We start from the raw sequence: 15,049 nt of genomic DNA on the forward strand, positions 1-15,049 counted from the left end.
AGTAAATGGTTTTTAAAAAAATATTATATACTTTGTGCACTTAAAAACATTTACCCAGAGGAGAGATCCATAGGCTTATGAGATAACAACTAAAAGAATCCAGGACATACACACACACACATACACACACCCCATACAAGATCAAGAATTCCTGGATTAGAACAGGCCTGGAAAAACTTTAGGTTTCTAGCATTCGGAAAATATTCAATTTTGAAGACTCCCCAGGTCTTGAGTCACCAATAGTAAGAAGAATAAATAGAAAATAAAATTTAGATAAATGAGAAAACTGCAGGAGCAGTTGAATATGGCAAGATCAAAAGTATTCTCTTATAGCTATATGGCTCACTCTTTTCTAGTTAAGAGAGCTTCACATTTTGAGGTAGAGACTTCTAGCCACATTAGGGGCCAAAGTAGTCCTCTAGCTATGATTTGTCTCCATCAGACATGCAGCACAACTTTTTCATAGCAAGGAGAGACTACAACCCAGGCAGATTTTATGATGGTCAAGAAAAGAGGCATTGCATGTACTAGCAGAAAACTCCAATAGCATAGAGTAAAATGCAACTTAAGTATTTTTAGGCCTTTAAAAAAATTCTTACTAGATTAAAAAAAAAAAAAAAAAAGACCTGAATTATAATTTTTTAGCCAGAAGGGACTTTAAAGATTATCCAGTCTAAGAGAAAAAAGTTCAAGGAAGGCCTGAAAAAAAAAAAAAAAAACACAAACAGGGCAGCTTTGAAAGCTGCATTTAATCATATACTCAAAAAGAAATTTAATTATTTAATCATTTCAATTGTGTCTGACTCTTCCTAATCTCATTTGGAGTTTTCTTGGCAAAGATACTGGAATGTTTTACTATTTCCTTCCCCAGTTCATTTTACAGATGAAGAAACTGAGGCAAACAGGATTAAGTGACTTGTCCAGAGTCATACAACTAGGAAGTGTCTGAGGCCAGATTTGATGCCTATCTTGGTCCTCTGGACACTTTCTATATAGTTAAGTACTTTGCTGTCTTATTATCTCGCTGATCATATTCTTGCCAAATTTCAACCCTAGAATACTCCCACTTTTTTCTGCCTTTTTCTATTCACATGATGTTAGATGGAGCTAATTTTAAAAATCACTAAAGAAATTATAGATCTATGCTACATAAACTCAAGGGGGTTCTCACTGCAGCAAGGCAAACTATTTAACCTTTTTTAATCAATTCACTATTCCACATACCACAATTGCTATTCCAAATCTTTTCATCTCTACTCAAACCTCCCGTAGCTCTCCTTTTACCCCTCTTTCAACTGAGAACCATCCCTTCTACAATACTTTAAAAAAGAAGGCATTCATAGTGAGAGTTCCCTCTTGTCCTCCCATCATTTTCTTATCTTACCTATCTCCTCTTTCATCCCCATTTCACACAGAGGCAGCCATTCTCCTTGCCAAAACAAATCTCTCTACATGCACACTATATTATTTCAATATCTACTTGTTGCTACATACTGCTATATACAAATTCAAATCTTTCCCACCCTCAAACAAATAAATAAAAACATCCTTCAGTTGATTTGTTCTATTACCAATCTGAATATAACTTTCTTCCCTTTCCTTGAGAAAGTTAGCTACAACCAATGCTCCCACTTCTTCACCTCTCATTCTCTTCTAAGCCCTCTGCTTTCTGGGTTCTAACCTTGTCAGTGTACTGAAACTCCTCTCTTCAAAGTTGTCAATGATCTCTTTCTCAATCCTCATTCTCCTTCACTTCCCTTCAGTCTTGGCCACCCTCTTCTGAATATTTTTTCTTCTTGAATTCAAGATTTTAGTTTAGACTTTAATTTATTCAAGAGAGAGATGAGGAGAGATAGCTTTCTAAGATAAGGGGACAGCCACTGAAAATATAAAGGTGAGATGTGGAAGAGCAAAAAGGCCATTGTTACTGAGTAATTAAGAAGGTGGAGGACCTAAGGTATAACAATACTGGAGAGGTAGGAAGGAATAAGGTTATAAAGGGCTTTAAAAATCATGTCTAAAGACATGATTTTATATTTGATCCTGGAGGGAATTAGGGAGCCACTAGAGCTTATTGAGTAGCTGGCCCAAAGTCCGGAAGATTCCCTTCCAGAGTTCAAATCTAACCCCAAACACTATTTATGTGGTCCTAAGGGAAGTCACTTTACCCTGTTTGCCCCAGTTTCCTCATCTGTAAAATGAGCTGGAGAAGGAAATGGCAAACCACACCATGTCTCTGCCAGGAAAACTCCAAACAGTCACAAAGAATTGGACACTACTAAAAATGAAACAAGAACTCAACTTATTGAATTTGGAAAAGAGGAGTGACAAGTTCAGACCTATGCTTTAAGTAAATGAGATAATATATATAAAAGCACAGTATATGACACAAAATAGGCACTTTTTATAAAGGCTCATTCCCTTTCCTCTCTCCATCCCCCATCTTGGGAAGATTACTTTAATAGCTAAAAGGAGGGTGTACTGGAGTGAGGAGAGACTTGTAGCAGGGTCACCTACCATCAAGCTATTGAAATAGTTCAGGCATAAGGCGATGAGGAGAGTGATGGTGTCAGAAGAGAGAAAGGGGCATATAACAGATGCTATGAAGGTAGAATTGATAGGACTTGGCAACAGATTGGATGTGAGAGTGATGAGTAGAAGATGACGGGTTTGGGGGGATGACAGCTTGTGAAGGTCCTAGTATCTTTAATAATAAAAGACAAGAGGGGAAAGTTTTGAAGGTAAGATCAGGAGTTCAATTTTGAACATGTTTCATTCAAATCTAAAAGTGAATCCCTTTTCCAGAACTCAATTGGAAAGCCCTATTAATTTAGGAAATAACAATTATCTATTAGGCACTTCCCAATTACTGAGACTAGTCCCTTCCATGTGTTTCATTGATTGCTAAATCTTTAGTGCTAGAGATCTTCTAGTTCCTTATCCATTTTGTTTGTCCTTCCTTCTCCAAGAGGACCATGACATCAGGGAGATGATGCATGCAAGTGAATCGGATTTAAGTAAGGGAGAGCTGAGCAAGGTCAGAGGTTCGTGTGTGTATGAGAGAGAGAGAGAGAGAGAGAGAGAGAGAGAGAGAGAGAGAGAGAGAGAAACACGCATACACACACAAACCTTTTTGGCAGTCTGGTGAAGCTTATGGACCCCATTTCAGAATAATGTTTTTAAATGATTGAAGGAAAAGCCAAATTTCAGTTAAAGAGTAGTAAAAATAAAGATGTAATTTCCTTCCCATCCAAGTTCACAGACCTCCTGAAATCTTTCCAGAGATCCCTTTCGGGGAGCTGTTAAGAACACTTGTAGTAGTACTACCCCTTCCTACACTTAAAAAAAAAAAAAAGGAGAAAAAAGGCAATTCAGCATGACTAATCTCGCATAGGACAATAAAGGCAATCAGGCAATCAGAAAGCATCTAGTAACGCGATTGGAGAACAAAGTTGTTGCTGATTAAAGAAGGAAAAAAGAAAGTATTTCCTTGTGGGGAGAGCCGGAGACAGTGTTCAGGTGTACAAGAAGGAAGGGAGGTAGGAAACAAAGAGAAAGCAGACAATATATGGAGGAAAGGGGTCCGGTGAATGTCTCAGCTTACCCGAGGAATGTGATGTATCTGGGGTCTGTGGCCAGGTTGGCGTCGATGGTAATAGAGAGAAAAGCCTGGCTCACCTCCTGCACCTGGACGTCGGTGCGCAGGTCGAGCTTCAGGACTTTGGGAGGAGGCTCCGTCACCGCCAGAGGGCTCCCTGAAAGCAGCCGGGGGAGCCCCATCAATTGCAGCGTGAGCACCCGGAGCAGCATCACCGACACTGGGCCGCCGGGATGCATCTCGGGCTCTGGGGGCTGCTCGGGAAGCAGCCGGGCCCCAGCACAGGGAAACTGAACGGCGTCTGCTCCTCCGGATCCTTTTCCTTCTTCTTTCAACCCTTTTCCCCTCCTCCTCAGAGCTCCTCTTCTCTTAACCCCTCCTCCCTTCCCTCCTCGCTCTCCTCCCTATACTCCTCGTTCTCCTCCCTCCTCCTCTTCCTCCTCCCCCCTCCTCCCCCTCCTCCTTCACCTTCCCTCTTTTTTTCCCGACCTCTTTCTTCTTCCTACCTGAACCACAGCCACATCCCCCTCCCACTTCCTCTACCTCCTCGAGTCCCACCCCTCCTATCAGTTACTCCTATTTCTTTTGGGGTTTTCGCTCAGTTCTGAGATATCCTGTTAACAAACGAAACCAAGCACTCACGCCCTTCTATTTGCTCAGGCAGCCTGAGCCGACACCCTCCTGGCAGAGGACATCCTGGTACTTTGAGCCAAATTGGCCGGAGGCTCCCGTGGATTTAAGGAAAAACTCAAGTGTAAGGATGTAAGGCTGAGCCTCGCCAGGTGAGCTTACCCTCTGCTCTGGAAGCCAGTGCTCTAGCTGCTGTCTGCCCAAACCGTAGTACCTCAGAGAAACGGAATACCACAGAGACATCAAAGACGATAAAATAGGAGAACAAAAAGAGATTTGGGAATGGTGATATGAGGGAATGGGAAGCGAGGAGAGTCAAAATAATGTACTCATAGAATGCGAGTAGATTTTTTTTTCAGCTTGTCTTTGTATCTCCTGCGTTTAGCATAATGCCTGATGTATTATAAATGTCTGTTAACTGACTGAGAAGTAGGTGAAAAGACAGAATGTATAATTTAATATGGAAGAGAGTGAACAGAAAACAGAAGGAGATGGGGAGAGAATAACTAATTATCTCTTATCATGACCCCATTTGGAGTTATCTTGGCAAAGATATTAGAAAGGCTTGCCATTTCCTTCTCCAGATTATTTTACACGTGAACAAACTGAGGCAAACAGGTTAGGTGACTTGCCCAAGGGCATACAGCTCTTGTCTCAGGTTGGGTTCGATTTCAGGTCTTGCTGACTTCAGGCCAGGTCCTCTAATACTGTCACCTAGCTCCATATATTGGCTAAAGAAAATCATTTTAAAATATAGTCTTTGTAGTTGTTATTGAGTCATGTCCAACTCTTCTTGATCCTGTGGACCACACCATGCCAATACCATTTGTGGGGTTTTCTTGGCAAAGATATTGAGTGTTTGCCATTTCCTTCTCCAACTAGATTAAGGCAAATGGAGATTAAATGAATTTTCCAGGGTCATACAGCTAGTAACGATCTGAAGTCTGATTTCAACTTCAGGTAATAACAACCGCAACTTCCTCACTCCAGGCTTAGTACTCCATCCACTGAGGCATCTAAATGCTCAATTATTTTCATAGGGACAGTATTAAAAGAGGAGTCCCAAACAAAAATTTCAGGCAGAAAAGCATCAATGTGGTAGGTGAGGCAGAAAGTGGTTAATAGATTAAGAGGATGAATTAGGAGTCAGCTATGTGATTTGGCAGCCAAAAAAAAGCTAATGGGTTAGAATTCCTCTCTTCCTTTGACGACACAGTTGATTGCTGAGCTAAGTAAGCAGAACCAGGAAAACAATGCCAATGGCAAAAAAAAAAAAAAAAAAAAGACAAGAAAACAATCAAAACCAAATGACACAGCTGAGCTGGTCTCCAAGAGACTTTCAGAAAGCTCCTCCCTTCCCCTCCCCCACCCCCAGCAGCTAGTCCTTGACTCCCTCCCATCTGACTCCCTGGAATCCACTTCCTTGTATTTATTTTGTGTTAATGAGAAACAGTCCAGAGAGTGGCTAGAAAGCCTCAGGAGTGGACAGGGCTGCCCAGAGAACTGGGCCAGGGTCCTCCTCCACAGAGATCTTCAGGCAGAGGTTAGGTAACTACACATCAGGAACATTAAGGGGTTTTGTAAAAATAGGAAACAGTTAAAGACCGAATCACTTTCCAACATTAAGCCTAAAATGACGTCTGTCACTTCCATCCATTGCTATCAGTTTTGTCCTCTGGAGTCAAGCAGATCAAATCTAATCCTTCCTATATACGACAGTGCTTTAACTATTTGGAAGCAGCTATTTTAGGTTGTGAGATGACCCAGTGGATATAAGGCTGGATCTGAAATAACCTTGCTAGATGTGTGACCCTGAACTAGTAATTTAACCTCTTAGCCTCAGTTTCCTTATCTGTAAAATGGGGATAATAATAGCATCTATGCTCCAGAATTGTTATGAGAATCAAATGAGGTTATACTTGTAAAGGCTTACAAGTATAACTATAAACTCCTGTACTAGCTGTATAAATGAGGTTATACTTGTAAAGGCTTAAATACTTACATATTTAATAAAGTGCTTTTCTCTTACATTTCTTCTCTCCTGAAATTTGTCTTTGCCAAGTTAAACACCCCTAGTTCCTTCAACCAATGCCATGGATTTATGGCCCTTCACCGACCCCCTTAGGCTACTCTGTATACTCAACAGCTTATCACCATCCTTCTTAATCCATGGTGCCCAGAACTAAACATATATGAGGTCCATATGAGATTACCATGGTGCTATCACTTCCTTATTCCCTTCTAATGCAGGCCCTGTTTGAATTAGCTTTTTTTTTTTTTTTGACTGATGACTCATTTTGAGTTTACACTCTCCTAAAAATCTAAAAAATATATATTTTTTGTATACTCCTACTATGTTCTAAGAACTGGGGATACAGAAAGAAGCAAAAGATAATCCCTTCCCTCAAGGAGTTTAAAATCTAATGGGGAAGACAAATGTGCAAATAAATGTTTACAAAGCAAACTATACACGGGATAAATAGTAAAAAAATTAATAGAAGGAAGACGCTAGAATTAAGAAGATGTGGGGAAAGCTTCCAGTAAAAGGTGGAATTTTAGTTGGGAATTAAAGGAAACCAGGGAGGTAGAGAGGTAGAAAGAGACCATTCTTGGCATGGAAGAAAACCAAAGAAAATGGCTAGAGCTACAAAATAAGAGTGTCTTGTTTCTGGAACACGAGGGAGACCAGTATTACTGGACAAAAGAGTATATGTCAAGGACTAAGAATCCTGGAAATGTGAGAAGAGGCTATTACAAAGCTCATTGAATGCCAGATGGAGAATTTTGTATTTGATCCTGGTGGGAATAGGGAGTCACTGGAGTTTATTGTGTGGGCAGAAGGGTAAAATATTCTGAAACTTACTATAGGAAAATCTTTTTTTGTGGTGGAATGGAGGATAGATTGGAAAGGGGAAAGATCTGAGGCTGCTATACCCACCATGCTATTACAATAGTTCAGGCATGAGGTGATGATGAAGATTGCACTAGAATGGTGGCAATGTCAGAGAGAAGGGAGCTTATTGAAGAGATGCTACAGAGGTAAAAGGGACAGGTTCTAGTGATAGATTAGATATGAGAGATGAGAGATGGTAAGAAACCCAACAAGACTCCTAGGTTGTAAGCCTGAGGGACTAAGAGTATGCTGGTGCCCTCTGCAGTAATAGGGATGGGAAAGGGAGTGGTTTAGGGGGAAAGATAATGAATTATATTTTGGATGTATTAAATGCAAAATACCTCCTGGATATCCAATTCAAGATGTCTGAAAGTCAGTTAGAAATGCAAGATTGGAGGTTAGCACAGAGTTTGAGATAGGATGGGTAGATCTGATAATCATCAATATAATAATTAAAGGGGGCTGATGAAATCACCAAGTGAAATAATATAGGGGGAGAGGGTCCAGGAAAAACTCTGAGGGACATCTATAGTTAGAAAGCATGATCTGGGAGAGGATCCAGCAAAAGATAGATGAGAGGTCAGATATGTAGGAGAAGAATCATGTAGGAGTGATTTTCTGAAAACTTAAATAGAAAAGCATATCAAAGGGGAGAAAGCGATCAACAAAGAGTTACAGAAAGGTCAATGGAAATGAGGATTTGGGAATCTATGAACAGACATGAACAGAATTTTCATCACTGAGGTGTTTATCATGTCATCTAAGGAGAGTGGGAGGAAAGTGGCAGCACCTATTCTAGATTACCTATTTGTAAGCTTCCTTACAAAGAACAGAGATATAGGAAGATAGTTTCTGGAGATAGAAGGATCAGGTGCTGGGGAAGACATAAGCTTGTTTATAGACAGTAGGGAATGTGCTATTAGATGGAGAGAATGAAAATAATTGAAAGAGTGGGGATGACAGAGGAAGTAATCTGTTAAGGACATGGAGTAGAATGAAAGCACTTGAATAAGCAGAAGGGTTGGCCTTGAAAATGTCAATCAGACCTAACCTGTGAGTGGCCAGAGGTGAATAAAGCAGACTAAGGACAGGAGAGTCAGGAATCAAACAGAAATTTAATTTCAAAGTGAGGGAAATGCTTGCATGAAGAAGTCCTCCTGAGGAAAAAAAAGGCTTATTTGTGGTTTGTGGCAGGTGTAGGGCTTTTATACATGAAAACCAGAAAAAAAGGAACCCAATACAGTCTTCAGGAAACAGTTTCCACTGTTGCCATTCTTGGGACAGGCATTTGTAGATCTTTTGGGAACAGTCTCCAAATTGATTGTCTTAAATCTCAGTTGTTCAGTGGGCACAGAACCAGAGTTAGTATGGTGGGAACAGAAGACACAAAGCACATTTTGGTTCACTTATCAGGTTAGGAGATTTAATTGATCATGAAAATGGTATGTTGGCTTCAGTACCAACTCCTTTAGGATTCCAGGGCAAAAAGAGATCAAAGCAATACAAAAATTGTATGATTTCACCAGAGGATGAGATCATCCAGAGAATGAGTTCAAAGGATTGTTGTTTTGACACAGATTTCTTGCTGGATTTTAGCACTGGAAAACAGAATGTCTCCTAATATCTTGACAGTAAGAATAAAGCTACTTCATCCTGTGAGATGGGTTGAAGGAAAAGATAGAGAAAGAAAGCATATGAATGATAGAAGATGAAAAAGAAAGAAGAAGAAGATTATGGCAAATAATTTCAGTTTTTTTTCTATAGAACATAAATCTAGATTCTCCCCTGAGTCTCCACTCAGGAGGGGGATCCATGAGAAGTTTGAGAAGAAATGAAAAGGATTGGAAGGGCCACAGTAGAGAATGGGATGGTGAGTTCATAAGGGAGGTATAGTAGAATTGTCTAGCAGTAGTGAGGGCTCAGTTGAGATTGTGCAATTTAAATTTGGAGTGAACACAAAATGGTTGTATGTTTTTTTTTCATTTTTTATTCAATAGAATATATGTAGGAGCAAAAGCAGCTCCTATGGTGGGAGTGATAGAAGGATAACTTGGATTGGGCAAAATTGGCTATATGAAAAGGAGGTTAGGGATTTAAGAGAGGATAGTGAAGAGTTGAATTAGTTCACTAAGGGATCAAGATGGGGAAAAGAGGAGGGAATAGAAAGGGGAATTGGAATTAAGAGATTGGAAGTCATGGTACAGATGAACAGTAGAGTTTTGTAAGAGAAGGCAGAGGGAAAAATAAAAAGCCAATAGATTGTGACTGGATAAAGGTATTTTAGAATCTATGAACATAGAAGAAGACAATATATTTGTGAATTATGACAAGGTCATGGCATTGGTCATTTTTGTGTGACAGGTAAGGTAGAAGAGTAGCTCATGGGAGATGAGGAGGTTGAGGAACTGAGTAAATAGGATATTTGAGGAAAGTTCATATGTATATTGAAGTCCCCTAAAATAAGCACAGGAATTGGGCAGGAGTGAAAAATTGTGAGCCAGGTATTGAATTCAGTGAGCAAAGAAAGAAAGTGAACTGGCAGTCAATAGACAACAGCTACCAGGATTTTGATATTCTGACCAGGATTTGTTGGTAGACATGAATAGCATGAACTCAAAAGAAGGGAGATTACTGAGAGATGAGAATAGGAGGAGAACATGGAAGTGTCAATGGAGAGCAAGGAGTACTCTAACTCCTCTGTTTTGACCAGTGAGCTGAGGAAAATGAGTGAAGGTGCAGCTATTATTGGAGAGGATGACCAAGCAGGTCATATCATCAGAAGTATGCCAGCTTTCAGAAAAAGGTAATAGATTGAAGAGGTGAGAGAAAAAAAGTTTTAAGATTAAATTTGTTGTCTATAGGACAGGTATTCCAGAGGGCACAATAGAAGGACTAGGTAGAATTCAGTAGAATCTTTGTGGGAAGAAATGAAGAATTTGGTGGTAGGTTGGTTAATGAGGTTTGGGTAATGATCTCCAGGAGTTCAGAGTTACTGAAGTGTGAAGGTATGACCAGACATGAACAGAATTTTCATCACTGAGGGGGAAGGAGCATTTCTTTTACCAGCAGAAGCTAGAGATCTGGCTGGAGGCAAGTTGATGAGGTTCTGCGCAGGGTAGAAAGTTGTGGGAACCCCCTTCTGGTTGGTGTAGGTCCTTTGTAAATTCATTTTCTATCTCATGCTCCCCCCCACCCCCCTCTCCACTCCCTGCCAAGTCAGAGAGAGACAGAGACAGACAAGAGACAGAGAAAGACAGAGACTTAACTCTTCTTGCCTCAGTTTCCTCATCTGTAAAATGAACTAGAGAAGAAAATGATAATGCCAGTATCTTTGCCAAGTAAACCCCAAATAGTGATGATGAATGCTTTTGACCAACAAATTGGTCAGGTCCCTACACACCTAAAGCCTTCTATTACTCATGGGGAAGTTAATCAAGCTTCTTGATGGAGCCATTATACAGTAATGATGGATAGTAAACAGATTCAGAGGAAAGGAACTCATCTAAATATTGCAAAAAGATTTGTGGAAGTAAATAACTCAAAAATATTTTTTACTGGCAAAGATGAGCTTATATATTATTATGCCCAAGAGTTACAAAGATCTCAGTCCAATGGATCTCAGTTACATGGAAATGTGAATTCAGATGATAAGGAAAAATTAAATCCCATTTTAACCCAATACCAGTCATAGAGAGAAAACAGGGTACAGCTGTGGGGGAGTCTTCAGTGAGCTCAATTATAATTATATGATAATAATAGCCAACAACAACCTAGAAATTAGAAACTCAGAATGTCAGAACTATTAAGCCAGCGGCTAAACCTACTTATGATGTACCAGGTAAAACCAGAAAGGTGATTACTCACATAGCCAAGCACAATGCTGCAATGGCAAATGTAATAATAAAATTACATTTTGCCCTGTAATTTATACTATTCATGTTGTTTTTGAAATACATGATTTTTTAAACTGTTTATAAAATATTGATACAAATGCCTTTATGTATTGCTTTCTGCATATAGATTACATATTTTAGTAATGTGTACTAATATTTTATCTTTTGCATATGCAAACTTTTGAAAATGGTATATTCTATTGCTTATATATAGTAGTATTTATAGTCATTAAAAAGAATGTTAACTTTTTCTTCTATATGTTCAATCTTGATTTTTTTAATGAAAAATTATTTTGTAATGATCTATTGCCAATGTACTGAGTACTTGACTTTTTTTTTAGTTAAATGATATTTGTCTATTAGTCTTCTAGTCAAAGTTTTTAATTTACTGAGGCTTACTCAATGAGTAGGGGGGAGGAGAGGAAGTGAAAGAATGTGGAATTGAAAATAAAATAGAATTGAGTGGTTATAGAAGGAAACATTTAAAAAAAATAAACTGGAAAAAATAATTTGCAGAGGGCTGTAAATATTCACTAGAAGAAATTCCTCTGTCAAATACAAATAGTTTAGTTGTGTAAAGGGGTAGGAAAAGAACTTATATAAAGAATATTGATAAAAATCAATTTATGAAGAGTCTCTCAGATAAAATATTGAGGAGAGACACAGATTAGATAGAGAACTTCCTTTCAGTTTCAGACTGTCTGTAGATTCTAGGAAGGTTACATAAGTACAGTTGGGTTGATATCAGTATTTATTAGATGTGTACTGTGTTCCTGATAGTATGCCAAGTTCTGGGGATACAAACAAAAGTTAAAACATATAATTTTTCCGGAAGGAACTCTCATTCAACGGGAGGAGTCATAGTGCAAAGTGTCTTGCCAAGGTCACTGCTGTTAAAGGGGAAAGGGAAGAAGCTTTTGTGCTCAGTACTTTGTAAATTATCTCATTTGATCCTTGGGATCAGCCTTAGGAGGTAAGTGCTGTTGTCATTCCCTTTTAACATCTGAGGAGACTGAAGCAAATGGGTTAAATGACATGTCCAAAGTCATTCAGCTAGGCAATCTCTTAAAGCCAGACTTGAACTCATGTTTTACTGAATCCAGACTCAATGTTCTATACACTGCATCATCTTTAGAACATAACACAAAACATAATCAAATGTACATAATGGCAAAATAATTTAGAAAAACCTTCGGATCCATGGTTTTTCTTATCACTAAGTCCCATTTCCACCCCCATCCTTCCTTTTATTTTTGTATATGTAATTGGGTGGGGTCATCATCTTCCCATTCCACTGGGGCCCTGACCAAGACCTTCTCCTTCTAGTTCTTGTCCCCAAGTACTTCTCCAGGATAATAAGCTAAACACCCTGGCACCATGACTAGGTTCCCATTTCCTCCTTGAATCTCCCAGAACAGGACATCACAGTTGATAGGAGGACATCGACCAACTTCATCTCACAAAAAATGTTCCTGAATCTCTCCCAATATAGAAACCCCATTCCCCATTCTTGACTTGATGGTTTTTTATACCTATCCACCTTTGCTCTCTCTCCAATATAGCTAACCAGATGTGCCCTCTGGAATGCTTGCTCCACAACTGTCAAACTTCCTTTTATTTTAAACCTTTCCTATTTGAGACATGGCTCTCTGTTGACAATATCATTTTCCTCCTTACCCATTCCAGTACTGGCTACAGTGACTTGTTGGTCATAATGGTGGGGGTGGATTGGGTTAGAATACTTCTGTGAGAATAGAAATTAATAAAGGTAGTCTGTTGTTGTTCAGTCATATCCAACCCTTCCTGACCCCCACTGGGATTTTTTTTTGACAAAGATACTGGAGTGGTTTGCCATTTCCTTCTCCATTGGATCTACTAGGTCCATTTTGTGAGGCAATCAAGAGGTTAAATGACTAGCTCAATGTCACACAGAATGTCTGAGGCTGGATTTGAACTTAGCTCTTTCTGACTCCAGGGTCAGTGCTCTATCCACAATGACTAATTGCTTCACACTAGACGGAGGCTCAAAATTTCTGAGCTTTATCATTTTATTAACAGACACCACGAATCTGTTAATAAAGTTCTGCCAAATGATCCCAAATGAAGGCTGACTAGATCTTTTAAGCCTAGGTGTATCTTCCTTTTGATTGACCTGATAGTACATCCTTTTTGGACCTCCTTTGGTCAAGGTAAAACAATCCCAATTGGCAGGCATTTTAATGAGGAGATGGAATTAGGGCAGCTTTTATTGTTGTTCACTGGTTTCAATCCTGGTAAAGATACTGGGATGGTGTACTATTTCCTTCTTCAACTCATTTTACAGATGAGGAAATCGAGGCAAACAAGTTAAGTGATTTGGCCAAGGTCATACAGCTAGCAGGTGTCTCAGGCCATATTTAAACGCAGGAAGATGAGTTAGAAAGACTGAGCAGAAACTTCCTAGCCAAGAAACCTTTACAGAGGTAGACAATTTGAGGGTGGAGAGTCAATTCAATTCACAATAGAATTGTGTCCAGAGAGGAGGTAAATTATAAGACAATAATTTGTCTTTCAAGTAAATTTCTACCAGAATGTAATAGAAGGGTGACATTAATAAGGTAAGGAGATTGGAATGATTTGGTGTGGAGAATATTAAACCAAGTTAATTTGATTTAAGTCTCAAAGTAGAATTATAATTAGTTTTCCATTTTATAGTCCTTCTTCCTCAATGCCACATCCTGACCCACCTTTATTAAACTACCTCTCTTCCTTAGGGGTCTGGGCCATCAATTTTTCTTTCAGTGTCTGGCTCATGGACTTTCTTCTCCCAATCTCTTGCTCAGTTACTAAGGAAAATTACCATACATTACAATACTTTCTCAGATATCCAATTTCAAGTTCTTTAAAGTACTCAAAGAAGCAGCTAGGTAACTCAGTTAATAAAATGTTGGTTGAGAAGATCTAATGTCAAAATTCTTGGTGTTTGGATTCCTGCATTCAGGAAACTGACATACAGTGGTAGAGTTAGGAAGACTGAATTTGAATGTAGCCTCCAGATACTTCCTAGCTGTGTGACACTGGGCAAGTCACTTAACTTAGGCCCTGTTTAACTTAGTCCTGGGAGAAGTGGCAAACCACATCAATAGCTTTTCCAAGAAAATCACATGGACTATATTGCCATGCTGTGGTCCGTGGGAGTAAGATATGACTGGACACACAATCTATTCATTTCCCAAGACTTGCTCCAGCTTAGCTACACACAGAGATGGTCCCTTGATCTCACCTCTATCTATGTACAATATTCCAAAATTCCTTCATCTAAAGATCTATCATTCCATCTTTTCTTCTCTAGTCCTCTTCATCCTTAGCTCAACCTCCAATCTCTTCCTTTCTAAATTCTTTTTCCTACTATGAACCTTGCAAAGCCTGTTCTCTTTTCCCCTCCCTATCTTGACTCCTTGATTAAACAATTTAATTTAGTTCTTTCACTCCCTTTGTCCTATAACCTTTTCAGGCTTTGTCAAGCCTCCAACCCTTGATTCTTCCCACCATCTGCCCCTTCTATACCACTCCTATTTCTATGTAGCTAAATAAAGTTGGAGGAAATCATGAAACCTTGTGGACTGGGCAGATTACAAATTCCTTTTTTTCCCATTCCTCCCAAAAGGCATGTTATCATCTATCTCAATATTTCATTTTTTAAAGGAAGTTTTTCCAGATCTTCTAATTGTTAATGTCTTTATAGCTAATTATATTTCTACTGCTACTAATAGTAATAATAATAATAGTATTTATATTAAATTATTTTCCCCTGCAACCCTGGGAGATAGATTTATTTTTTTTAAAGTGTTATTATGGTGATTATTATGAGGAAATTGAAGCAAATAAGAGGTAAAATGACTTAAGGTCACATAGCCAACAAATGTCTGAAGTCACACTTGAATTCAGGTCTTTCTTGACTTTAGGCTCAGCTCCCAACCCACTTCTAAGTAGCAAACATTGAGTAAGTACTTAATAATGCTTGTGGATTGATGAGGGGACTAAAAACCTCTCCCA

General features: G+C 39.0%; 1 protein-coding gene across 1 annotated transcript in view; it reads right to left on the reverse strand.

Moving 5' to 3' along the window:
• Window positions 1–3,990, reverse strand: part of HPSE (heparanase) — a 48,253-nt gene extending 44,263 nt beyond the window's left edge. The window contains 1 exon segment of the mRNA XM_051964573.1: window positions 3,605–3,990. Within this exon segment, the coding sequence (XP_051820533.1) occupies window positions 3,605–3,837 (233 nt within the window). The 5' untranslated portion in view covers window positions 3,838–3,990.
• Between the last annotated feature and the right edge of the window lie 11,059 nt (window positions 3,991–15,049).

Source organism: Antechinus flavipes, chromosome 6, assembly GCF_016432865.1.
Source record: "Antechinus flavipes isolate AdamAnt ecotype Samford, QLD, Australia chromosome 6, AdamAnt_v2, whole genome shotgun sequence".
Taxonomy (NCBI): domain Eukaryota; kingdom Metazoa; phylum Chordata; class Mammalia; order Dasyuromorphia; family Dasyuridae; genus Antechinus; species Antechinus flavipes.